This window comes from Mobula birostris, chromosome 3 (genome assembly GCF_030028105.1).
Source record: "Mobula birostris isolate sMobBir1 chromosome 3, sMobBir1.hap1, whole genome shotgun sequence".
Lineage (NCBI taxonomy): Eukaryota > Metazoa > Chordata > Chondrichthyes > Myliobatiformes > Myliobatidae > Mobula > Mobula birostris.
This window is the reverse complement of record NC_092372.1, coordinates 4,443,893-4,469,102: the sequence shown is the minus strand read 5'-3', so window position 1 is coordinate 4,469,102 and position 25,210 is coordinate 4,443,893. Positions and strand designations below refer to the sequence as shown.

At 44.6% G+C, this 25,210-nt stretch overlaps 2 protein-coding genes across 4 annotated transcripts in view; both read left to right on the top strand.

Moving 5' to 3' along the window:
* Window positions 1–10,979: 10,979 nt before the first annotated feature.
* On the top strand, window positions 10,980–18,135 carry ier3ip1 (immediate early response 3 interacting protein 1). The gene is made up of 3 exons (XM_072252170.1): window positions 10,980–11,110; window positions 14,193–14,294; window positions 17,797–18,135. The coding sequence occupies exons 1-3, from the start codon at window positions 11,020–11,022 to the stop codon at window positions 17,850–17,852; spliced, it is 249 nt and encodes an 82-aa protein (XP_072108271.1). The 5' UTR covers window positions 10,980–11,019; the 3' UTR covers window positions 17,853–18,135.
* Window positions 18,136–24,284: 6,149 nt separating this feature from the next.
* hdhd2 (haloacid dehalogenase-like hydrolase domain containing 2) overlaps window positions 24,285–25,210 on the top strand; it is a 39,751-nt gene continuing 38,825 nt past the window's right edge. For all 3 annotated transcript variants that reach the window (XR_011885313.1, XM_072252167.1, XM_072252168.1), the window contains exon 1: window positions 24,285–24,534. The gene's annotated coding sequence lies outside the window, so the exon portion shown is untranslated. The remainder of the gene's footprint in view (window positions 24,535–25,210) is intronic.

Here is a 25,210-nt window from a genome sequence, read left to right as displayed (position 1 = left end):
TCATGGGATTCCTTGGCTAATGATCGAGCATACATCAGATAACTTTTACTATCTCTCTTTTTTTTTACCTTTATTTGCTGAACTTTCATAATGAAGAAAGAAAATGGTTGTAATTATGTAGATGAATATTATTCACAAACATCCAGTGTATTAAAGGTATAAAGTTTGTCACAAACATCCAGTGTATTAAGGGTATACAGGTATAAAGTCAGTCAAAAATTCATGACTCATGGAAGCAGACAGACAGCTTCAACCAAAATTTTTTTAAAATGGTTAAGAAAGCGGCAAGACAGAGTAAATAAATTTCTTTACTCAGTGAGTGGTGAAACTGTGGAATTTTTTTGCCACGGATGGCTGTGGAGGCCAAGTTATTAAGTATATTAAAAGTGGATGTTGATAGGTTCTTTATATATATATATATATATATATATATATATATATACACGTTTGTGTGTATCTGTGTGTGTGTGTGTGTGCGTGTGTGTGTAAGGGGTTTCTTCTTTTATGTTACTGCTGAGGCTAATCAATATGGTTTCTTTGTTACGTTAACTGCTGAGAAAGTGCTTCTCTCTCACGGATTGTTTGGGTTATATTATTGATAAGAGAGCGAACGAACCAATTGGGATGGATGTTATTCTTTCTTGTGTGTCTGTAAGCTATTGTTTTTGCAAATGTTGAGGAAGAAGGCACGATGGGGACAGAGAGAGGAGACGTGATGCTGTAAACTGGCCCACAGGACGGACCCTGAGTGAGAGTCCGAGGCCCAGGGCCTTCAGCGAGGAGAGGAGACGAGGACAGACTCGTGTGGAGTGTCTGGTTGACCACTGAGGTTGGTCCCAGGTGGTGGGTCGAGGTGGTCGGAGGGGATCAAATGGGTGGAAAGAAGACTCCGTTAATTGAGCTCCAACTGTTGTGCACGAAGCAGTTGAACTTCGATAAGCTTAGCGCCTTTTACTTTCCTTTTATATTTTATCTCTATTAATTACGAAGTTCCAGTAATATTTATAAAGTGTAATCATTTAATCACATATGGTGTATTGTCTGTTATTTGGCGGGGTGGGGTCACACAGCATCCACACAAACTCGATTACCCAGTTTGGTGGGGCCGAAGGCTGTTCCCCCTAGACGAAAGTGAGCTGATCGAGCCTGAGGCTTACCAGGGGGCTGCATTTGCTCCGCCCACATCTTGTACGCCTCCGCCCCTTTAGGAGTGGGCATTATCCCAAAAGCCAGGTGGAGCCTGTCCGTATTGTTAGGAGAGAGAGGAAAGAGTGGTCTGATTCGGAGGTAGGGTCTGCGAATAAATGTTCCAGCTATGTAATTATGATTTACAACTACTATATAGATATCCACAGCATAACACAATTTTAAATTGTCCCATTCAGGCCTAAAAGGATGTGTGCAAGGCATTTGATAAGGTACCCCATGCAAGGCTTATTGAGAAATTAAGGAGGTATGGGATCCAAGGGGACATTGCTTTGTGGATCCAGAACTGGCTTGCCCACAGGAGGCAAAGAGTGGTTGTAGACGGGTCATATTCTGCATGGAGGTCGGTGACCAGCGGTGTGCCTCAGGGACCTGTTCTGGGACCCCTTCTCTTCGTGATTTTTATAAATGACCTGGATGAGGAAATGGAGGGATGGGTTAGTAGATTTGCTGATGACACAAAGGTTGGGGGTGTTGTGGATAGTGTGGAGGGTTGTTAGAGGTTACAGTGGGACATTGATAGGATGCAAAACTGGGCTGAGAAGTGGCAGATGGAATTCAACCCAGGTAAGTGTCAGGTGGTTCATTTTGGTAGGTCAAATATGATGGCTGAATTTAGTATTAATGGTAAGACTCTTGGCAGTGTGGAGGATCAGAGAGATCTTGGGGTCCGAGTCCATAGGACACTCAAAGCAGCTGCGTAGGTTGACTCTGTGGTTAAAAAGGCATTTGGTGCATTGGCCTTCCTCAATCATGGGATAAATTTTAGGAGCCAAAAGATAATGTTGCAGCTATATAGGACCCTGGTCAGATCCCACTTAGAGTACTGTGCTCAGTTCTGGTCACCTCACTACAGGAAGGATGTGGAAACCATAGAAAGGGTACAGAGGAGATTCACAAGGATGTTGCCTGGATTGGGGAACATGCCTTATGAGAATAGGTTGAGTGAACTCTGCCTTTTCTCCTTGGAGCGACGGAGGATGAGAGGTGACCTAATAGAGGTGTATAAGATGATGAGAGGCATTGATTGTGTGGATAGTCAGAGGCTTTTTCCCAGGGCTGAAATGGCTAGCATGAGAGGGCACAGGTTTAAGGTGCTGGGGAGTAGGTACAGAGGAGGTGTCAGGGGTAAGTTTTTTATGCAGGGAGTGGTGAGTGCATGGAATGGGCTGCCGATGACGGTAGTGGAGGCAGATATGATAGGATCTTTTAAAAGACTCTTGGATAGGTACATGGAGCTTAGAAAAATAGAGGGCTATGGTTAACCCCAGGTAATTTCTAAAATAAGTACATGTTTGGCACAGCATTGTGGGCCAAAGGGCCTGTATTGTGCTGTAGATTTTCTATGTTTCTAAAAATGTAATCAGTAAGGACGATTTCTTACTGTTGTGGGTAACATCTATCTTGATGAGGGTGGTCTCTCTGCTTGGCAGGTGAGACTTGTGGGTGTGAACCAATCTCAGGTCCTGGGCTCCTCCATGATGATTGCAGGAGCTGACTCTGGACCCGCAGGAACTGGTTCGGGCATCTCTAGGCACCTTTCTTCTGGAGCTGTGGCATCCTGATAAGTACATGGCAAGTTTCACTGGGTGATGTGGATCATAATGTGTGAGTACAGTGTCTGATATCACCATTTCCTTTGCCTTTTGAGTAGCCACCTCACACTGCTTTGTCCACTGCCATTTGTTCTCGATCTGTAGGAATGAGTTCAAGGGATGGAGCACAGTCGCCAGGTTTGGCAGGAACCTGTTATAGTAATTGACAAATCCTAAAAAGGGCCACAACTGTGACACGTCCTTTGGTCTTGGAGCATCCACCACTGCTTGAATTTTCTCAGCATACTTATGTAATTCTTATGTGTCAATGGTGTGACCACAATAAGTGATGCTTGGTTTAAAGAGCCCATTTTCTAATCTTTTCAACACTGTCTTGAGACTTTGGAGATGTTCCTTGTCATCTTCATTGGTAATAATGATGTCATCCAGGTAACACTGAGTGCCTGGAGAGCCTTTCAGCACCTGGTCCATATCTTTCCGCCAGAGTGCAGGTCCTCCTCCAAAAATAAGCCTACTACATCAATTAATCCCTTTGTGAGTGTTCGTGGTGAGAAGCACTTTGGACTCTTCTTCTATCTCCAGCTGCAAGTAGGCCTCTACTTTGCTGAAGTGTTTTCCTCAGGAGTAGTTTGCAAAGATATCCTCTATCCTGGGCAGAGGGTATTGATCTACTGTCAGTATTGGGTTAATGGCAACCTTAAAACCACTACAGATCATGACGGACCCATTCTTGTTGGCTACTGGGACCACTGGAGTTGCTCGTGGGCTCCTCTCAACCTTGGAAAGAGTTCCTTCATGTGATCTCACTCACTGGCTACTTTATCACAGACGGTATAAGGAACAAGATGCTGTAAGGCTTTGTAAAACTCGGGTGTGGCATTTTCATTTAACATTATTTTACCGCTGGTATGATTCCAGTGCCATCCTTAAACACTGGCATCATTCAGTAACTTTCTTACTTCAATTTCAGTTGATTCTATTGCAGGGTATGTGGCATGCAAATGGTGGAAGGATCTGCAGTCAAATTGTAGTTGCCTCAGTAACTCATGGCCCCACAATGCTGGCTCTCCTGTTATTATCGTATACAAGCCCAATGTGGCTTGTTGCTTGTTGTATGTCACCGTTATAAATGTCATTTTCACAGGAGTTATCTTTTCTCCGGTATAAGTTCTGAATTGGATATCTACAGGCTTCAGTTCAGTATCTTTGAAATGCCGTTCATACTCATGTTGTGCAATGACTGAAATAGCTGAGCCAGCATCCAATTCCATTTTAATTAATTTCTCGTTCACTTCTGGTGTGAGTCATATTGCCTGTCTATTGGTAGTTTTCACATTGTAAATCTCAAGGCTACACTGTCCTGAGTCACTCTCATCATACTTAGATATTTCATCAACAGCTTGCAGATCAGTGTCCTTTTTGAAACTACAGTTTGACATTTTATCTTTTTTTCTCTTTTCTGTGCAGTCTATTGATTTTTGTCTGCCCGGCATGTTCTTTGTATTTGTCCTACTTTGTTCCATTTTCTGCAAATTTCACCTTTAAATCTGTATTGATCTGGTAGGTGTGAGCCCCTGCCACACCAGTGATACAATTTGTTTGGCGAGGCTGCTTTCTGTTCAGATGTTGCAATTTTGTTCACACTTGCTTTCATTCCTGACTGCAACTCAATTGCATCTCTGTCTGGTGTTTCCATTGATATGGCTAGTGGTTCAACTGTTCTTTTAAATGTAAGTTGTGCTTCTGTTAGGAGCCATTTTAGAATGTTTTCTTGTAAGAGTCCACAAACTAAATGATCTCTTATTGCATCATTAAGCCTATTACCGAACTGGCATTGTTCAGACAATCTCTTCAATTCAGTCAAGTACGCTGAAATGGACTCCCCTTCCTTTTAAGTAATAAATATTAAGAACATGAGATGAAGAGTCCTTGAAAGTGAGTCCATAGGTTGTGGGAACAGCTCAGTGTTGGGGTGAGGGAAGTTGAGTGAAGTTATCCCCTCTGATTCAAAAACCTGATGACTGAGGGGTAATAACTGTTCCTGAACCTGGTGGTGTGAGTCCAAAGGCTCCTGTACCTCCTTCCTGACGGCAGGAGTGAGAAGAGAGCATGGTCTGGACAGTGGGGCTCCTTGGTGATGGATGCTGCTTTCCTGTAACAGTGCTCCTTGTAGATGTGTTCAGCGTTGGGGGGAAGGGGGGGCTTTACCCGTGATGGATTGAGCTGTGCCCACTACTTTTAGTCCATTTATAAACCTACATCTACTGACTTGTCTTCTTTTTTAATCTCCTTTTGTAATTGTTTGCTGCTCTGTGTCCCCTTTTTGCCTTTTCCTGGTTGACTGATAGTTTATGGTATCTTTAAGAGAAATCAGAGACATAAAGAATAAAGATTAACTTTATTTGTCACATGTACATCAAAGCATATAGTGTAATGTGTTATTACTGTCATTGTTTCCAATGTGCTGGGGGCAGCCCGCAAGTGTTGCTATGTTTCCGGTGTCAGCAGAGCACACAAACAACTTACTGACTCTAGCCAGTACATCTTTAGAAAGTGGGAGAACGTACTAATACCTTACTGACAGCAGCGGGAATTCAACCCCTGATCAGTGTAAAGCAATTGTGCTCACCACGATACTACCGTATCACATCCATACTGCCCCAAGGGTAGAGAGTCAGTCCGCAAATCTGCTAAGTGTAAAACAGCAGTTACACTATTTTTGGCGGAAAAAAAGAACAAGAGTGCTCAAGAGTAAACAGGTTCACAGCTATCGATTCGTCACCACCTCAGTGCTTCTTTCACTTTTCTCTCTGTTGTGAGTCCCACACCTCCCAGTCTCCACCCAACTAACAAGAGTCACCTGCCACTCATCTCTTATCTCATCACCTGCAGCCTATTTAAACCCAATTCTCATCAAACCAGATGGACTCAAAAAGGTGCTCTGAGCTTTCAGTTACCTGTTGTGTTTGGTATCTGTTCTCTCCTCTTTTTTTTAGCCTCTTGTGGCTTGTTATTTTGCAGCCTATTATTAAAGTTATTGCTCACTGCATAATTGTCTGCACTACGCTGCTTTTGGATCAAGCCTCGCCTACATTTCCTGACATTTGCGGTATCCTGCATCCTTATAATGAGACAAGCATGTGGAACAATATCTCATTCTCCACTTGGACAGGTTGAGCCTCAAGCACTCAATTTCAAACTCTAAACTTTAGGTAACAAACTTTTCTTTGTCGTGCTTTTGGTTGAGTTTTGTCTTATACAGTCAAGCCTGCAGGTATATACCACAGATTTACTCATAGCTACAGAACACAGCTAAAGAAATTTAATGTGGTGTCACCTAACATATTTAACTCATCTGGCCTCACCCTATTCCATTCCCTTTGTTTCATTCAACTCATAGAAGATAGAACATTACAGCACAGTACAGGCCCTTTAACCGACTCTAAGATCAACCTAACCCTTCCCTCCTATATAACCCTCCACTTCTCTATCATCCATGTCTCATAAATGTCCCTAATGTATCTGCTTCTACCACCACCTCTGGCAGGGTGTTCCATGCACCCACCACTCTGTGTGAAAACCTACCTCTGACATCCCCCCCCCCCAAACTTTCCTTCAATGACTTTAAAGTTATGACCCTTTGTTTTATCCATTTCCATGGGGAAATGTCTCTGGCTGTCCACTCGATCTATGCTTCTTATCATCTCAAGCAACTCTATCAAGTCAAAAAGAGTTGATAAAATCACAAAAAGTAGAGGTCCCAGAACAGATGCCTGTGGAACACTACTGGTCACAGATCTCTAGGCAGAATATGCTCCATCTACAGCTAGCCTCGGCTTTCTGTGGGCAAATGAATTTTGAATCCACACAGCCAAGTTTCCCTGCATCCTATTCCTCCTGACTTTCTGAATAACCTCACCTTGCTCATGGAGTGTTTGTCCCACTCCCATCAGGGATGAGGCTATGTAGTATCCACTCCAGGACCACCAGACTCAAAAACAGTTACTTTCCCCAAGCAGTGAGGCTGATCAACACCTCCACCCACTAACCCATCCCTCCACACCCCCAACCACCACTACTTTATCATTTCCTGGATCTATGTGTATGCTATCTTATATATTTATATTTACTATGTTTTTTTAATTATTACTATGTTCTTTATCTTATTGTATTTTTGTGCTACATTGGATCCTGAGTAACAATTATTTTGTCCTCCTTTACACTTCGGTACTGGAAGTGACATTAAATAATCTTGGAAAATCTTACAAAGACACCTTCCTCACTTTCTCTGCCTCCTAAAGCTAACTTGTTTTCATCTTTAAAAACGCAAACAACAAGAATTCTGCAGATGCTGGAAATTCAAGCAACACACATAAAAGTTGCTGGTGAACACAGCAGGCCAGGCAGCATCTCTAGGAAGAGGTGCAGTCGATGTTTCAGGCCGAGACTGACGAAGGGTCTCGGCCTGAAACGTCGACTGCACCTCTTCCTAGAGATGCTGCCTGGCCTGCTGCATTCACCAGCAACTTTTATGTGTGTTGCTTGTTTTCATCTTTTCTCACTTCCCAAAAGTAACCTGAATCTGAAATGTTAACTGTCTATGAATGTTGTTTGACCAGTGAAATGATTGCAGCAACTTTTATTTTAATTTCAAATATCCAGCACCAACACTGTACTGTTGATGTTTAGTTAAGTTGAGTCACTTTTTATTGTCATTTCGACCATAATTCTGGTACAGTGCACAGTAAAAACGAAACTTCAGTGCAATGTCTAAACAAGACTGAGTGGCTAGAGCCCATTGTTGTTTTAAAGGTCCTCCCTGATCCTAACTGGACGATGCCATAATGTGGCACCTTATAAAAATTAAATAGAAGCACATTAGAAATGAGGGCACCATAGTACCGTAGAGGTTAGCACGATGCTATTACAACTCAGGGTGTTGGATTTTGGAGCTCAATTCCAATGTCAACTGTAAGGGGTTTGTATGTCCTCCCTGTGGAATGCGTGGGTTTCTTCCGGGTGCTCTGGTTTCCTCCCACAGGCCAAAACTGTACCGGTTAATAGGCTAATTGGTCATTGTGAATTGCCCTATGATTAGGCTAGTGATAAATCAGAGATGGTGCAGCTCGAAGGGCTGAAATGGCCTGTTCTGGTCTGTATCTCTCAATAAAATAAAATCAGTCACTTTGAAAGTGAACAGGCAGAGAACAGGAGGTGGTTCACTGGCAAAAGTGATAATAACAAGTCAAATAGCATGCTTCCTCCTGAGTTAGTTGTTCCTCTCCACACCTGGCAGCAACTTTCCTGTTTCCTTAGCATTTTTGTCTGTGTTTTTTTTTTTACAGAGGCCAAGCTAGCTCAACGCTCAAACCAGCACGGATGGAAAGCGTGCAAGGAACCAGCCAGATTTGAACCCAGGACCATTTGGCTTGAAGGCCAGTGCTGACGCCTCCACACTGCCAACTGGCTATGCTTCCTCTTGCGAGAGGAATTTAAGGGACGGCAGCAGAGGGGCAGATGGTCCCACAGTCAGCTCCATTGTGACTAATCTGAGATTAGCCTTATCTGTCACTTGTACATCAAAACATACAGTGAGTCCGAGACCGTCTGTGCTGCGGGGAGGGGGGGGGGCTGCCCACAAGTGTTGCCATGCTTCCAGTGCCAACATGGCATGCCCACAACTCACTAACCCCTAATCGAGATCTCCATCTGGAGCTTTGAAAAATAGAGGGCTATGCGGTGGGGAAATTCTAGGTAGGTTACACGGTCAGCACAACATTGTGGGCCGAAGGGCCTGTAATGTGGCTGTTCATTTCTGTTCTACGTTCCACGTTCCAACCTGTTCCCCATCACTCTTTAACCTGCAGATTCTTGTGATTCTGACCTTAAATCTGTTCAGTGACTTCACAGTGGCATAGCAGCTAACATAAAGCTAATGCAATGCCAGAGACCCGGGTTCAATTCCCACTGCTCTCTGTCAGGAGTTTGTACACTTTCCCATGACCGTGTGGCTTTCCTCCGGTTGCTCTGGTTTCCTCCCACATACCGGTGTGTAGACGTACAGGTTAGCAGATGGATGTCGGCTCATTGGGCTGGTTGGAACTTTACTGAGCTGTATCTCCAATTAGTAAATAAATTGAACCTGAGAGCGAAGTTTCATAACCTTCTGCTGAGATTGCTTGGCGCCTCTTTCCTAGATAGATGGCTCCTTTCACTCGGACTATGTCCTCCAGTTCTGGACACTCCAGTGAGGAGGGGCGCCTCAACATCTATTTTCTTCAGCTCCTGCAGAATCTTGTTTCCACAAACTGAACTCATAGAGTCTTTGAGTCACACAGAATGGAAACAGGCTCTTTGGCCCATCGGAATATTCCCCAGGCTGCTCCACAAGGCGAGGGAAGAGATTGCTGAGCCTCTGGCTAGGATCTTTATGTCCTCGTTGTCCACGGGAATGGTACCGGAGGATTGAAGGGAGGCGAATGTTGTCCCCTTGTTCAAAAAAGGTAGTAGGGGTAGTCCGGGTAATTATAGACCAGCGAGCCTTACGTCTGTGGTGGGAAAGCTGTTGGAAAAGATTCTTAGAGATAGGATCTATGGGCATTTAGAGAATCATGGTCTGATCAGGGACAGTCAGCATGGCTTTGTGAAGGGCAGATTGTGTCTAACAAGCCTGATAAAGTTCTTTGAGGAGGTGACCAGGCATATAGATGAGGGTAGTGCAGTGCATGTGATCTACATGGATTTTAGTAAGGCACTTGACAAGGTTCCACATGGTAGGCTTATTCAGAAAGTCAGAAGGCATGGGATCCAGGGATGTTTGGCCAGGTGGATTCAGAACTGGCTTGCCTGCATAAAGCAGAGGGAATACATTAGGATTGGAGGGTTGTGACTAGTGGTGTCCAACAAGGATCGGTTCTGGGACCTCTATTTTTCGTGATTTTTATTAACGACCTGGATGTGGGGGTAGAAGGGTGGGTTGCCAAGTTTGCAGACGACACAAAGGTTGGTGGTGTTGTAGATAGTGTAGAGGATTGTCGAAGAGTGCAGAGAGACATTGATAGGATGCAGAAGTAGGCTGAGAAGTGGCAGATGGAGTTCAACCCGGAGAAGTGTGAGGTGGTACACTTTGGAAGGACAAACTCCAAGGCAAATTAAATGGCAGGATTACTGGTAGTGTGGAGGAGCAGAGGGATCTGGGGGAACATGTCCACAGATCCCTGAAAATTGCCTCACAGGTGGATAGGATAGTTAAGAAAGCTTATGGGGTGTTAGCTTTCATAAGTCGAGGGGTAGAGTTTTAACAGTCATGATGTAATGATGCAGCTCTATAAAACTCTGGTTAGGCCACACTTGGAGTACTGTATCCAGTTCTGGTCGCCTCACTATAGGAAGGATATGGAAGCATTGGAAAGGGTACAGAGGAGATTTACCAGGATGCTGCCTGGTTTAGAAAGTATGCATTATGATCAGAGATTAAGGGAGCCAGGGCTTTACTCTTTGGAGAGAAGGAGTATGAGAGGAGACATGATAGAGGTGTACAAGATAATAAGAGGTATAGATAGAATGGATAGCCAGCACCTCTTCCCCAGGGCACCACTGCTCAATACAAGAGGACATGGCTTCAAGGTAAGGGGTGGGATGTTCAAGGGGGATATTAGAGGAAGGTTTTTTACTCAGAGAGTGGTTGGTGCGTGGAATGCACTGCCTGAGTCAGTAGTGGAGGCAGATACACTAGTGAAGTTTAAGAGACTACTAGACAGGTGTATGGAGGAATCTAAGGTGGGAGGTTATATGGGAGGCAGGGTTTGAGGGTCGGCATAACATTGTGGGCCGAAGGGCCTGTACTGTACTATTCTATGTCGTCCATGCTTTTTTCCAGCGAGCTAGTCCCATCTGCCCGTGTTTCCCCGTAACCCTCGAAACCTCTCCTATCCATGTATTTATTTTTCTCGGTGGCTTATAAACATTGTTAATGTCCTGCCACAACCAGGGCTTAGAGTCATAGAAAAATCCAGCACAGCAAGCACGGATCTGGGCTCCGACTCCCCGGTGTTTTGGGCTCTCGGTCCCTACTCTCCAGCGCCCTGAGCTCCGACTCCCCGCCGTTCTGCGGTCTGGGCTCTGGGCTCCGGCTCTCCGGCGATCGGGGCCCGGGGCCCGCCCCAGCTCCGGCTCTCGGCCACGTTTTGAATTTGGCGTTGCTGGGCCGCCGGTGCTTCGTGGCGGCTGCGCGCTGCCGTCGGTCGGTCGGGCGGCGATGGCGCTGACTCTGTACTCGCTGGTTCAGGCCGCTCTGCTGTGTGTGAACGCCGTGGCTGTGCTGCATGAGGAGCGATTCCTCAGCAAGGGTGAGGGAGCGAAGCAAGGGAAATGGAGTGGGGAGGTGAGGGGGAAAGGGAAGGAAGGAGAACCGAGCAGCGGGTGTGAGAAGGGCGAGGGGTTGGGATGATGGAGAGGGTGGAGAGGGATGTGGCGATAGGGATGGGAGAGTGGGTGAGGATGAGGGGCGATGAGGATGGGGTACGGGTGTGGGGATGAGGATGGGGTACGGGTGTGGGGATGAGGATGGGGTACGGGTGTGGGGATGAGGATGGGGTACGGGTGTGGGCGATGAGGATGGGGTACGGGTGTGGGGATGAGGATGGGGTACGGGTGTGGGGATGAGGATGGGGTACGGGTGTGGGGATGAGGATGGGGTACGGGTGTGGGCGATGAGGATGGGGTACGGGTGTGGGGATGAGGATGGGGTACGGGTGTGGGGATGTGGGAAGGGATGAGGTGTGGAGATGAGGGAAAGGATGAGGTGTGGAGATGAGGGAAAGGATGAGGTGTGGAGATGTGGGAAAGGATGAGGTGTGGAGATGTGGGAAGGGATGAGGTGTTAACTTCTCGTGGGGTACCTTGTCAAAACCCTTCTGAAAGTCCAAGTAAATGATATCAACCGCCCTATTGTTATCATAAATTTTAATTGCCTCTTCTTAGAACTCCAGCATATTAGTAAAACATAATTTCCCCTTTCTGAACCTCTGCTGGCTTTCTGCTATCATGCCTGTTCTTATCAGCTGCTTTTCTATCTCATCCTGAATATTGTTTTCATTATCTTACCTACTATACACGTTATGTTTACTGGTGTATAGCTACTACAGTCAGTGTGGTCACCCTTCTTATATACAGGGACATCAGCCCATTTCCAGTCCTTAGGGATTTCACCAGTCTTCACTGACTTTTGAAAGGTGTTTGTACATATATTTGCACATATCATCACGGTCCTCTCTAATTACCTTTGGATACATGTTGTCTGGCCCAGGAGATTTTTTAACTTTCAGCTGAAGCAGGACCTCACTTTCTAAGATCTCCAAGTCACTTAAAACAACCTTTTTTTTCCTACACTTTCTGGCATATTGCTAACATCTCCACGGGTGAATACTTTGGCAAAATATGAGTTAAGAGTACCTGCTATGTCCTCCTCTGTGTAATTTATTACCCCACTATTATTCCTTATACACTTAACTTCCTTCTTGACTTTTCTTTTACTTCTGAAGTATTGAAAAGATCTCTTGGGGTCAACCTTAGCATTATCAGCAATATCCTTTTCAACCTGCCTTTTGGCAATCCGAATTTCCCTCTTGACTATAGATCTCATATTTTCATATGCCTATGGTTAATATATTATTATTTTTTCTGTGTTCATTTTATAACTGTCTTTCCTTAAATAAATGTGAATGTAAATCTTCATTCAACCATGCAGTTGATACATTGTTTTTATTGCTTCTCCCGACTTTGGGTAAGAACATTACCTGCACTGTGTGTATTACCCCTTTAAGTCGACCCCATTGTTCCTCAACAGTCTCAACGTCAGCATATGCACCATCTGCTCATACAGCCATCCACCATCTGCTCATACAACCATCCACCATCTGCTCATACAACCATCCACCATCTGCTCATACAACCATCCACCATCTGCTCATACAACCATCCACCATCTGCTCATGCAACCATCCACCATCTGCTCATACAGCCATCCACCATCTGCTCATACAACCATCCACCATCTGCTCATACAGCCATCCACCATCTGCTCCTATGGCTTCATGCGACCCTGACCGGGGCTGACAAGGTGCTACCCCTTGCCCAAGGGTGACTTGCAGGCTAGTGGGGGGAAAGAGTGCCCTAAATTTATGTCCTTTGGTAAAGACGTACCTCCACCCCATCACCCAATATAGAGGAATATATGTAGGGTAAATGCAAGCAGGCTTTTTCCACTGAGGTTGTGTTGGGTGAGACTACAGCTAGAGGTCATGGTTTAAGAGTGAAAAGTGAAATGTTTAGGGGGAACTTATTCACTCCGAGGGTGATGGGAGTGTGAAACAAACTGCCAGTGCAAGTGGTAGATGTGGGTTAGATTGCAACATTTAGGAGGAGTGTTGGATAGGTACGTGGTTGGAAGTGTTATGGAGGGTTATGATCCAGGTGCAGCTCAATGTCTCTAGATAGATTAATAGTTCAGCATGGACTAGATGGGCTGAAGGGCCTGTTTCTGTGCTGTAGTGTTCTATCATTCTAAGAGATACCTCCTTAGCATTTCTGTATTAAGTCAGAGCCTGCAGAAATGTATAAAAAGTTAAACAAATGTAATAAAGACCCGACGCAGATTAGGAGACCACTTCACCAAACACATACATTCCGTCTGCCAAAACAAGTGGGATCTCCCAGTGGCCACCCATTTTAATTTCACTTCCCGTTCTCATTCCGATATGTCAGTCCATGGCCTCCTCCACTATCGGGATAAGGCCACACTTCAGTTGGAGAAACAACACCTTATATTTCGTTTGGGTAGCCTCCAACCTGATGGCATGAACATTGATTTTTCAAACTTCCAGTAGTGTGTCCCAACACTCCCCCTTCACCATTTCCCATCCCCTTGTCCGTCTCTCATGTTGTCTCCTTACCTGCCCTTCGCCTCCCTCTGGTGCTTCCCCCCCCCCCCCCTTTCTTCCATGGCCTTGTATTTCTTTCACTAATCAACTTCCCAGCTCTTTGCTTCATCCCCCCCCCCTCAGGTTTCATCTATTGCCTAGCATTTTTCTCTCCCCTCCCCGCCACCTTTCAAATCTACTCCTCATCTTTTATTTTCCAATCCTGCCAAAGGGTTTCAGCCCAAAATGTCGACTGTACTTTTTTCCATAGATGCTGCCTGACCTGCTGAGTTCCTCCAGCATTTTGTGTGTGCTGCTCAGATTTCCAGCATCTGCAGATTTTCACTTGTTTGTAATAAAGACTGACTGAAGTAAAAAGAAAACTCCATGTCATGATCATTGAGATGAGTCCCCATCCTTAATTATGTTTGTGTGATAAGCTACTGAGCAAGTGATCTGCATATTTAAGTACGTGCTGACAACTAAACTTCAGTTGACAATGTCTTTGCAGTTGGCTGGGGAGTCGAACAGAGTGTGGGTGGTTTTGGAGAAGAACCAGGAATTAAGTCACAGCTGGTAAATCTGATCCGATCTGTACGCATGGTGATGAGACGTAAGTTATACAGCACTCTGTTCACTTTTTATTCCACTAAGAATATTGAAATATATTTTGCGCTTATACTAATCACAGGATGTAGTTTGTTATCTTGTACAAATCAATTTAAAAACAATAGGGACCTTGGAGAATCGTGTTTTTTCCAATCAGCAATACTCTTTGCATTGCCTTTTTTCTCTGGTTCTTCCCCACCCTTCTGAAAACACACATTCTCACCAAGAACTCGACTGTATTTTGCAACCGACATATTTTTTGTATTTTAACCCAGAGCAGCTGAATCCAATCTTATGTTTCTTCTTGATGCGTAGGGTACTGTACAAAAGTCTTAGGCACCCTAGATTTTTTAAATGGTTTCAGATGGTGTGGACTCCTCAGAGCCCTGATCTCAACATCCTCAAGGCTGTCTGGGATCACCTGGAGAGACAGAAGCAAGCGAGACAGCCAAAGTCTGCAGAAATACTGTGGCAAGTTCTCCAAGATGTTTGTAACAACCAAACAGCCGATTTTCTTATAAAACTGCACAACAGTGTACTTTCAATGTAGTCACACCAAATACTAATTTGATTTAGTATTTTTACTGTTTACTACTCTTCATAGTAAAATTTTTGATAAATAGAAACTTCTCATTTCATTATTTTTGAAAGCAGCTTTGTTTTACAAAATTATTTTACATGTGCCTAAGACTTCTAACAGAATGTATGTCTAACAGAACTCATAAAAATGGAACAGGAGTTCATTCTGTGACTGCTCCCTTTTTGATAAACCAAGGGTTTCAAGTCCATTTCAGTGGTACCTCCATCTTCTGAAGTCAGCTAATTCATTACCAACTGTAAAACCTTTCTTGATGCATTTTCATATTCTGCTCTTATCAACCTATATCACAGCATCATGATAGTGTATGGCTTAGTGCGACACTATGACAGCTCAGTACATTGGAGTTTAGTTTGTAAACTTAAATTTGCCGGACCAAATAACGACAGCACAAAAAGATCGTTACTTATCTTTTCACCAGTTTATTTCTTCGAGCTCAGCTGGCGAGGGAAGTTGGTCCCGAAATCAGGGGGAGAAGCATTCTCATCCCTCTGGCGGTTCAAACAAGTTCACTGCTCGACTTCCAGAATTGTTACAATTTATAAGGCCACCGATACAAAAGAACAATCAGTTCGATAGACATTCCAGCTACTCAAATAGAGCAAAACTCAATAACTTAGATAAGAGACTCCACCAAATTTAAGCTTTAATTAAGAAAGGAATGTCCTGTCTTATCTCCATCGGCAACCACCTTTTGTCGAAACCAAAAGGTGTGAAAAATCGGGAGACATCTTTTGTGGATCTGTGTGAGCTTTAACCCTCATCTCGCTCCAAAGAAGCAGCTGTGAGACATCATCTTAAACATGCTGTAGCCTTTCACAAACCAGAATACACAGACATAGTCAGTACTCAACCTTAACCTATTATTTACAAGAATCTGAGAATCCCCCAATTCCCTTAAAACTTTATCAAATTCTGGTGTCCTCTGTAGGGAGTCTCGGCACGTCCTCCCCATGGAATGTGTGGGTTTCCTCCACAGTACAAAGACGTACTGGGTAGGTTAATTGGTCATTGAAAATTGTTCCGTGATTAGGTTACTTTAAATTGGGGTTGCTGGAAGGTGTGGCTGAAAGAGGTGGAAGAGACTATTCTGATGTATCTCTAAATTTAGAAGTAAATCATCCCATGATTGAATTAATGATCATCATAAGACATAGGAGCAGAATTCAGCCCTTCAGCCAATCTGCTCCGCCATTCCATCATGGCTGATTTATTTTCCCTCTCAACGCCATTCCCATTTCCCTGCCTTCTGTACAAAGCATTTGATTGTTCTACTAATATAACCTCTTTTAAATATATATATCCAATGACTTGGCCTCCACAGCCATCTGGGGAATGCATTCCACGGATTCACTAACCTCTGGCTAATGAAATTTCTCCTCATCTCTGTTCTAAAGGCACATCCTAGTTTAAGACTCTGCACTCTGTTCTTGGACCATTATTGGAAACATCCACTCCACGTCTACTCAATCTAGACCTTTCAATATCCAATGGGCTTCAACGAGATCCCCCCCCCCCCAATTCTTCTAAACCCCAACAAACTCAATCGCATAGCCATCAAAAACTCCTCGTGTTAACCCTTTCATTTCCAGTGTCATTCTTGTGAACCTCCTCTGGACCCTCTCCAATGCCAGCAGCTGTGTACATACATCTATTGATGCTTCTGGACACAACTTAATCATCGGGTGTTTCGGGTCTTTCAACATCATACAGCCTCCTCCAGGTGACCCAGCCAGGGCTGATCAGACCCCAGCTTGTGTCCAAATGGCTAGCTACTTATGACTCCATGGCTCCCCTCTTTTGAGCCACAGCCATCTTGAGGCCCTCTCTGCCGCATTGGTGGTACTGCGGATGGTTCTCCTCTTCCTCTCTCCCTCGATGCCCAAAATGCTGAAGGCTCTAACTAAAGAACGGGCTACGAATCCCCTACAACCAACCTCCACTGGGAGACACCTTGCTCTCCATCCAGCCTGCTGACAGTTGCTGACCAGTCCTGCGTACTTGGAGAGCTTCCTTTCAAAGGCCTCCTCCAAGCTATCTTCCCATGGGACTGTTAGCTCCAGCAGCACCACTTGCTTAGTCGACTCAGACACTAGGACAGTGTCTGGTCGCAGGGTGGTGGCTGCGATATGGTTGGGGAACTTCACATCCTTCCTTAGATAAAGGGTTTAAAACTGCTCACAATATTCCAAATGCGGTCTGTTGTATGTCACTAGCAAACAGCAGTCGGGGTTTGATTCTCTCTGCTGTCTTGTCCGTTCTCCCCTTGACCACGTGGGTATCCTCCAGTGCTCCAGTTTTCTCCCACATTTCAAAGGCGTACGAGCTAGGGTTGGTTTGTTGTGGCCAGAAGCATGGCGACACTTGTGGGCTTCGCTGATGCGTTTTGATGCAAATAACACATTTCACTGTACCTTTTGATTACATGTGACAAATAAAGTTATCTAATCATTGCGTTTGCTTCCTTACTACCACCTCAACCTGCAAGTTAACCTTCGGGTTAATAAGGACTCCCAAATCCCTTTCCCAGAGGGCACAGCCTCAGAATCGATCGCTTTAGAAGGGAAATGAGGAATTTCTTCAGCCAGAGGGTGGTGAATCCATGGAATTCATTGCCACAGGTGCTGTGGAGAGCAAGTCTGGATGATTTAAGGTGGAGGTTGATAGGTTCTTGATTAGTCAGAGTATGAAAGGTTATGGGGAGAAGGCAGGAGAATGGGGTTGAGAGGGATATTAAATCAGCCATGCTAGAATAGCAGAGAAGGCTTGATGGTCTAACTCTGATTTCTGAATTTTCTCCCCTTTAGAAAATAGTATACGGTATAAGCTTTTATTCCTTCTGCCAAAGTGCATTCTGTTATCAGTCAATCATTAACTAATCTTTCTCTCACACATTTTTCTTCCCTAGTGCCATTGATAGTGGTGAATTCCATAACAATTGTACTATTGCTACTATTTGGGTGAAGATTGGAAATGGTGTCAACACTTCAATGACGAGATGAAGCCAAGTTTTGCACAGGAGTGGAAAGTTGCAACATGTTCTGTTTAACTCCATAATCTCAAAGATTTCATGGAATATATGCAAAGAAACTCATTGCATTACTTCCCATATTGATTTGTACACATCAGAAATAAAAATAAAGATATCACTGGCCAAGATAACTTGTCAATACCCTGTGTAAACTAAGCTATGGACTTTTACAAATTGTCTGTAATTAAAGATGTTGGCAATTCGCCTTTCTGAGTTTCCGTATTGTTGCTTTTTCTGTACTACATAAGTTGTTTCATGGTTGGGATTGGTTGAATGTATGAGGAAGTCGAGTTCAAATCTAATTGTCATTCAACTATACACATGAAGGTACCCAGCTGAAACAGTGTTCCTCTGGGGCCCCTGTGTAAAACACAGTCACACAGCACAGGGAACTTGTACGGTAGCAGTAAAATATAGTCACAGAAAAATCTAGTCCTAGCCCTGAGTGTTATGGCCTACATTGATGGTGCATGTGATGCTGGATATCATGTGAGCTGAAGTCAGGCAAAACTGGTGCCTGTGGTTCGGTGTGTTGAAATGTTGATTTATTTTCCTTGGTACCGGGTACAAGTTATGCATTGCCTGTAGGATACCCACTAAACAGCAACTAGAATGACTCAAGATGCGGAAAATTCTATCAATATTATTGAGCAATCAACAGTAAAACCCTGCTGTATATGTTCTGAAGCCCAGCTGTGAAAGGAGTAGGGTTGGGCATTGGGCGAGCAACCCCGTCCCGTTAAAAACCCAGAGCTACAGTGACACCCTGGGAGAGGAAGGATCTTCGCACAGAAGACGTGTGGTGAAAGTGGAAGCCACGGGCAGCAAGCTGCTGTTGGCGACCTTTGCCCCAGGAGAGCTGATGGGTCAAAGGAGTAACCAGATCAATGATACACAAAATGTTAGTGTTTCCAGCATTGTGCTTAGGAAGGGAAAAGTGTTCAAATATCTAATGGTTCCAGTAGGCTACACATTGATTATGTGGCATTAGTGTTGCTTCTTCAGAGTTTTGTTATGATGGACCGCTTATATCATAATTTATAAAATATAATTTCAGACAACTTGTATTACATAGGAATTTGGAGAAACGAAATTAGCTTTTATTAAATATGCTTTTAATTGCATAACAGTGCTAATGTTTTGCAGTAGTTCAACTAAGCTAAAAATGTTTGGATGATGATTTTCATTTGTACTCAGTGTCTGAGCTTTCTTGCTTAAGTGTCCAACAATAATCGGCCCGCATTGACGGATTCCAGTTGCCCTGGTGCCGTTTCTCCATGACCACGATGTCCTGGTGAAACCTTTCACCGTGCTTGTCACTGACAGCACCAAGATTTGCAGGGAAGAAGTCTAAATGGGAATGCAGAACATGAATCTAAAGTGACATCTTGCACTTCCTGGTTTTGTATGCTTGAAGCATGTTGTCAACCAGCTGCACGTACTTCGGTACGCCAAGAAATCTGTCAACAACATCCTTCAATGTCTTCTATACAATTTTCTCTGGTCCCACTAGAAGTTCTTCAAATTGCTTGTCATTGATGACCTGTTCGATTTGTGGACAAACAAAAATGCCTTCCTTAACCTTTGCAGCAGTTAATTTGACTTGAATTATGAATTGAAATAACAGATATAAGCTATTTTTTGAAAATGGTACATGATGTGCCCTGACCGAACAGGAAACGATCAACTTCCACCTTAAATATACTCACGGATTTGGCCTCCACCACAGTCTATGACAGAGCATTCCATAGATTTACTACTCTCTAGCTAAAAGAATTTCATCTTACCTCTGTTCTTAAAGGTCGACCCTCAAATCTGAGGCTGTGCCGTTTAGTTCTGGATACCCCAGTTTAGCAAACATCCTCTCCACATTCACCCTATCTAGTCCTTTCAACATTTGGTAAGTTTAAATGAGATCCCCCATATTCTTCTAAATTTTAGTGAGTACGGGCATAAAGCTGCCAAATGCTCCCAATATATTAACCCATTCTTTCCTGGAATTATCCTCATGAACCTCCTCTGGACCCTCTCCAGCGACAACACATCCTTTCTGAGATATGGAGCCCAAAACTGTTGACAATACTCCAAGTGTGGCCTGACTAGTGTCTTATGAAGGCTCAGCATTATCTCCTTGCTTTTATATTCTATTCCCCTTGAAATAAATGCCGACATTGCATACGCCTTCTTTACCACAGAATCAACCTGTAAATTAACCTTCTGGGAGTCTTACACGAGGATTCCTAAGTCCCTCTGCACCTCTGATGTATGATTTTTCTCCCCATTTAGATAATAATCTGCATTATTGTTCCTTTTACCAAAATGCATTATCATACATTTCCCAGCACTGTATTCCATCTGCCACTTTTTTGCCCATTCTTCCAAGTTGTCTAAGTCCTGCTGCAATGGCAATGCTTCCTCAGCACTACCTGCCCCTCCACCTATCTTCGTATCATCTGCAAACTTTGCCACAAAGCCACTAATCCACTATCCGAATGTGAAAAGTAGTGGTTCCAACACTGACCCCTGTGGAACACCATTAGTCACTGGCAGCCAACCAGAAAAGGCCCCCTTTATTCCCACTCGCTGCCTCCCGCCTGTCAGCCATTCCTCAATCCATGCCAGTATCTTTCCTGTAACACCATAGGATTTTATCCTGTTAAGCAGCCTCATGTGTCAAACTCCTTCTGAAAATCAAAGTAACTGACATCCACTGCCTCTCACTTGTCCATGCTGTTTGTTACTTCCTCAAAGGACTTGAACAGATTTGTCAGGCAAGATTTCCCTTCACAGGAACCACGCTGACTTTGACTCTTTTTTATTACTTATTTTTATTTTCTAATAATTATCATTAGCCTCCAAGTACCCTGAAACCTCATCCTTAATAATGGACTCCAACACTTTCCCAACCACTGAGGTTAAGCTAACTGGCCTATAATTTACTTTCTTTTGCCTTTCTCCCTTCTTAAATAGATGCAGGGTGGATTTCAATATTTGGGACCTTTGGATAGGTATGTGAATGGCAGGGGTACAGAGGGCTATGGTCTAGGCTCAGCTCGATGGGGATTAATGGTTTGGCACAGTCTAGATGGGCCAAAAGGCCTGTTTCTGTGCTGCAGTTTCTGTGTCTGTGGGCCAGGGGTTCCCAACCTGACCTCTTGCTTAAGGGTATTGATCCATGGTCTTAAAATGGTTGGGAAGCCCTACTCTAGGGTTACATCTGTTTTTGGGAAAAATACAGGAATCCATTATTAAGGAGAGCATACATACACTCAATGGTCACTTTATTAGGTACAACTGCTCATTAATGCAAATATCTAATCATCCAATCACATGGCAGCAGCTCAATGCATAAAATCATGCTGACATGGTCAAAAAGTTAAGTTTTTGTTCAGACCACACATCAGAATAGGGAAGAAATCCAAGTGACCAACTGCATAATGATTGTTGGTGCCAGATGGGGTGGTTTGAGTATCACGGAAACCGCTGACCTCTTGGGACTTTCATGCACAACAATCTCTAGAGTTTACAGAGGATGGTGTGAAAACCGAGAAAACATCCTGTGAGTGGTAGTTCTGTGGGTGAAAACACCTTGTTAATGAGAGATCAGAGGGAAAGAGCCAGACTGGTTCCAGCTGACAGGAAGATGACTGTAATTCAGATAAACACATGTTACGACAGGAGGACATCTCTGAACACTCAACATGTCAAACCTTGAAGGAGATGGTCTGCATCAGCAGACGTGGCTTCTTTGTTAGGTGCAGAAGACTCTTAATAAAGTCACCACAGAGTGTATACACTAGTACTGGAGACTGAGCAGAAAAGGTTGATCCCAGGGATAAAGAGGTTGTCATAAGAAGAATAGTTGGGTTTACACTCATTTACTTTACAAGACTGAAGGATCACTTTATTGAAATAAGATCATGAGAATTACAGCCCCATCACCTGAGCTAGACCACTTCTGGCTACCATCAGGCAGGAGGTCCCATACCACCAAATTCAAGAAATTCTTGAACCAATTGGCATATTTTTGCACTACTTACTTAATTTAATTTTCATATACATTGTAATTTGTATTCTTTTACTATTGTGTATTGCAATATACTGCCGTCGCAAAACAACGTATTTTTGACATATGTTGGTGACGTCAAACCTGACCCTATTATAGAATCGTACTACTATGACAATGGGGGGTCAAAGTTCAAAGTAAATTCATTATCGAAGTATTTATTTGTTACCGTATTTGACCCTGAGATTCATTTTCTTCCAAGGAAAAAATAACAAGAGGATTTTATGAAAAAATGTTCATAAACGAAAAGCAATAACCAATGTGCGAAAGAAGACAAACTGCAAATAAAAATAACCCTGAGAACATGAGTCTTTGTAAGTGAGTCTGTCGTTTGTGGAATCAGTTCAATGTTGAGGTGAGGGAAGTTAATCCATGCTGGTTCAGAAGCCTAATGGTTGAGGGGTCCCAGACCAGATGAACTGAATCCTAGGGTTGTGAAAGAGGTAGTGTTACTTTATACTTTGTTGTCACCAAACAATTGATACTAGAATGTACAATCATCACAGCGATATTTGATTCTGCGCTTCCTGCTCCCTGGAGTACAAATCAATAGTAAATATTAAAAATTTAAATTATACATCATAAATAGAAAATAGAAAAATGGGAAGTAAGGTAGTGCAAAAAAACCGAGAGGCAGGTCCGGATATTTGGAGGGTACGGCCCAGATCCGGGTCAGGATCCGTTCAGCAGTCCTATCACAGTTGGAAAGAAGCTGTTCCCAAATCTGGCCGTACAAGTCTTCAAGTTCTTGAGCCTTCTCCCGGAGGGAAGAGGGACGAAACGTGTGTTGGCTGGGTGGGTCGTGTCCTTGATTATCCTGGCAGCACTGCTCTGACAGCGTGCGGTGTAAAGTGAGTCCAAGGACAGAAGATTGGTTTGTGTGATGTGCTGCGCTGTGTTCACAATCTTCTGCAGCTTCTTTCGGTCTTGAACAGGACAACTTCCATACCAGGTTGTGATGCATCCTAGAAGAATGCTTTCTTCAGTGCATCTATAAAAATTAGTGAGGGTATTAGGGGACAGGCCAAATTTCTTTAGTTTTCTCAGGAAGTAAGGGCGCTGGTGGGCCTTCTTGGCAGTGAACTCTGCTTAGTTGGACCAAGTCAGGTCATTTGTGACATGCACAACACGCTGGAGGAACTCAGCAGGTCGGGCAGCATCCGTGGAAATGATCAGTCAACGTTTCGGGCTGGAACCGTTCGTCAGAACTGTAGGGGGAGGGGGCAGAGGCCCTATAAAGAAGGTGGGGGGAGGGTGGGAAGGAGAAGGCTGGTAGATTCCAGGTGAAGAACCAGTAAGGGGAAAGATAAAGGGGTGTGGGAGGGGAAGCAGGGAGGTGATAGGCAGGAAAGGTGAAGAAGGAATAGGGGAAAACACAATGGGTAGTAGAAGGAGGCGGAACCATGGGAGAGGTGGTAGGCAGCTGGGGGAGGGGGCAGAGTGACATAGGGATAGGGAAGGGGAGGGAATTACCGGAAGTTGGAGAATTTTATGTTCATACCAAGGGGCTGGAGACTACCTAGACGGTATATGAGGTGTTGCTCCTCCAACCTGAGTTTGGCCTCATCATGGCAGTAGAGGAGGCCATGTATGGACATATCCAAAGGGGAATGGGAAGCAGAGTTGAAGTGGGTGGCAACTGGGAGATCCTGTCTGTTCGGGCGGACAGAGCGGAGGTGCTCGACGAAGTGGTCCTCCAATCTGCGTTGGGTTTCACCGATGTAGAGGAGGCTGCACCGGGAGCACCGGATGCAATAGATGACCCCAACAGACTCACAAGTGAAGTGTTGTCTCACTTGGAAGCACTGTTTGGGGCCCTGAATGGTGGCAAGAGAGGAGGTGTAGGGACAGGTGTAGCACAAAACGCTCAGCCATGATTAAATGGCAGTGCGGGCCGAATGGCCTGATTCTGTTCCTATGTGCTGGGCCCAGGAGCGGTCCCCTGAATTGGTAACACTATTGAATCTGAAGTTGCTGACTCTGATCCCCGAATGAGGATTGGCTCCGGATCTCCGGCTCCTTCCTCGCGTTTATTTATACGTGTCCATGTCGTGCCGGAGGCGCTTGCACGGAAACAAACGCTGGGCCGAACGCATGGCTATTAAAATGGTCCACGTCTCTAACGAGGGGTCTCGGACCGCGAAACTTGATGGACCTATCTATGTAGATCAGCTATTTCTGTATTGATATTTTGTGTCGCATCGGATCCGGAGTAACAATCATTCGGTTTCCCGGTCTGCACAGGCGCCCAGCGGCCGGCCGGAGGCGGAGTCCTCCTGCGCCGCATTGGAGGACCGCCTCCTCACAGAGCCGAGCCATCTTGACTTCTCCGCAACACTCCTCGGTTACGACGTCTCCTCGACCTAGGACGGCCGGACAGAGGAACTAAAAGACGGGGGAAGGTGTGAGGGATGGCCGTGGCAGAACGCCGCCCATCCGAACTTTGAAAGGAGGCAACGCCTATGCAGGAGAGAAGAACGAGCGCGTCGACGGGGAGGAAAGCAACTCCTTCTATGCTGGTTGCCTGCTAACGGGTGCGGTCGCTTGAGGTGAGTGACGTCGGTGGTGACCGAGGGATTGTGGGAAAGTCGTGAGTATGCCAGCCCTTTCGGCCCGTCGCGGTGGTGTTGGCCCATGTTTCTATTCACAATTTATCCGACCTGCCGGGGCGTTCGACCACTCACCGTTTGCCAGCTTTAAAATTAACGCCTTTGGCGACGGGAGGGTCCTAACCCGTCTGTGGATCTCAGAATCAGGTTTAATACTACTGCCAAATGTCGTTAAATTTGTTGTTTTGCGGCAGCAGTACATTCCAATAAATATGATAAATTATAGCATATACTGCGGTGGTATTCCGTTCAGAAATCCGGTGGTGGAAGGGAAGAAGCTGGATGCTGGGGAGGCTAGCGCCCGTAATGGAGCTGTCCGGGTTTGAAACTTTCTGTCACTACTCTATATCTATTTGTGATTGCATTGCACTTTATCATACTGCCTCAAAGTACTTGCATCTGGAATGGTTGCTCCGAAAATTAACATCTCAAAGGTTTCAAAAGTATATTTAATGTCAGAGAAATATATACAATATACATCCTGAAATGTTTTTGCTTCACAACCATCCACGGAAACAGAGGAGTGCCCCAAGGAATGAATGACAGTTAAACGCTAGAACCCCAAAGTCCCCTCAGTTCCCCTCCCTCCCACGCGTAAGCAGCAGCAAAGCAACGA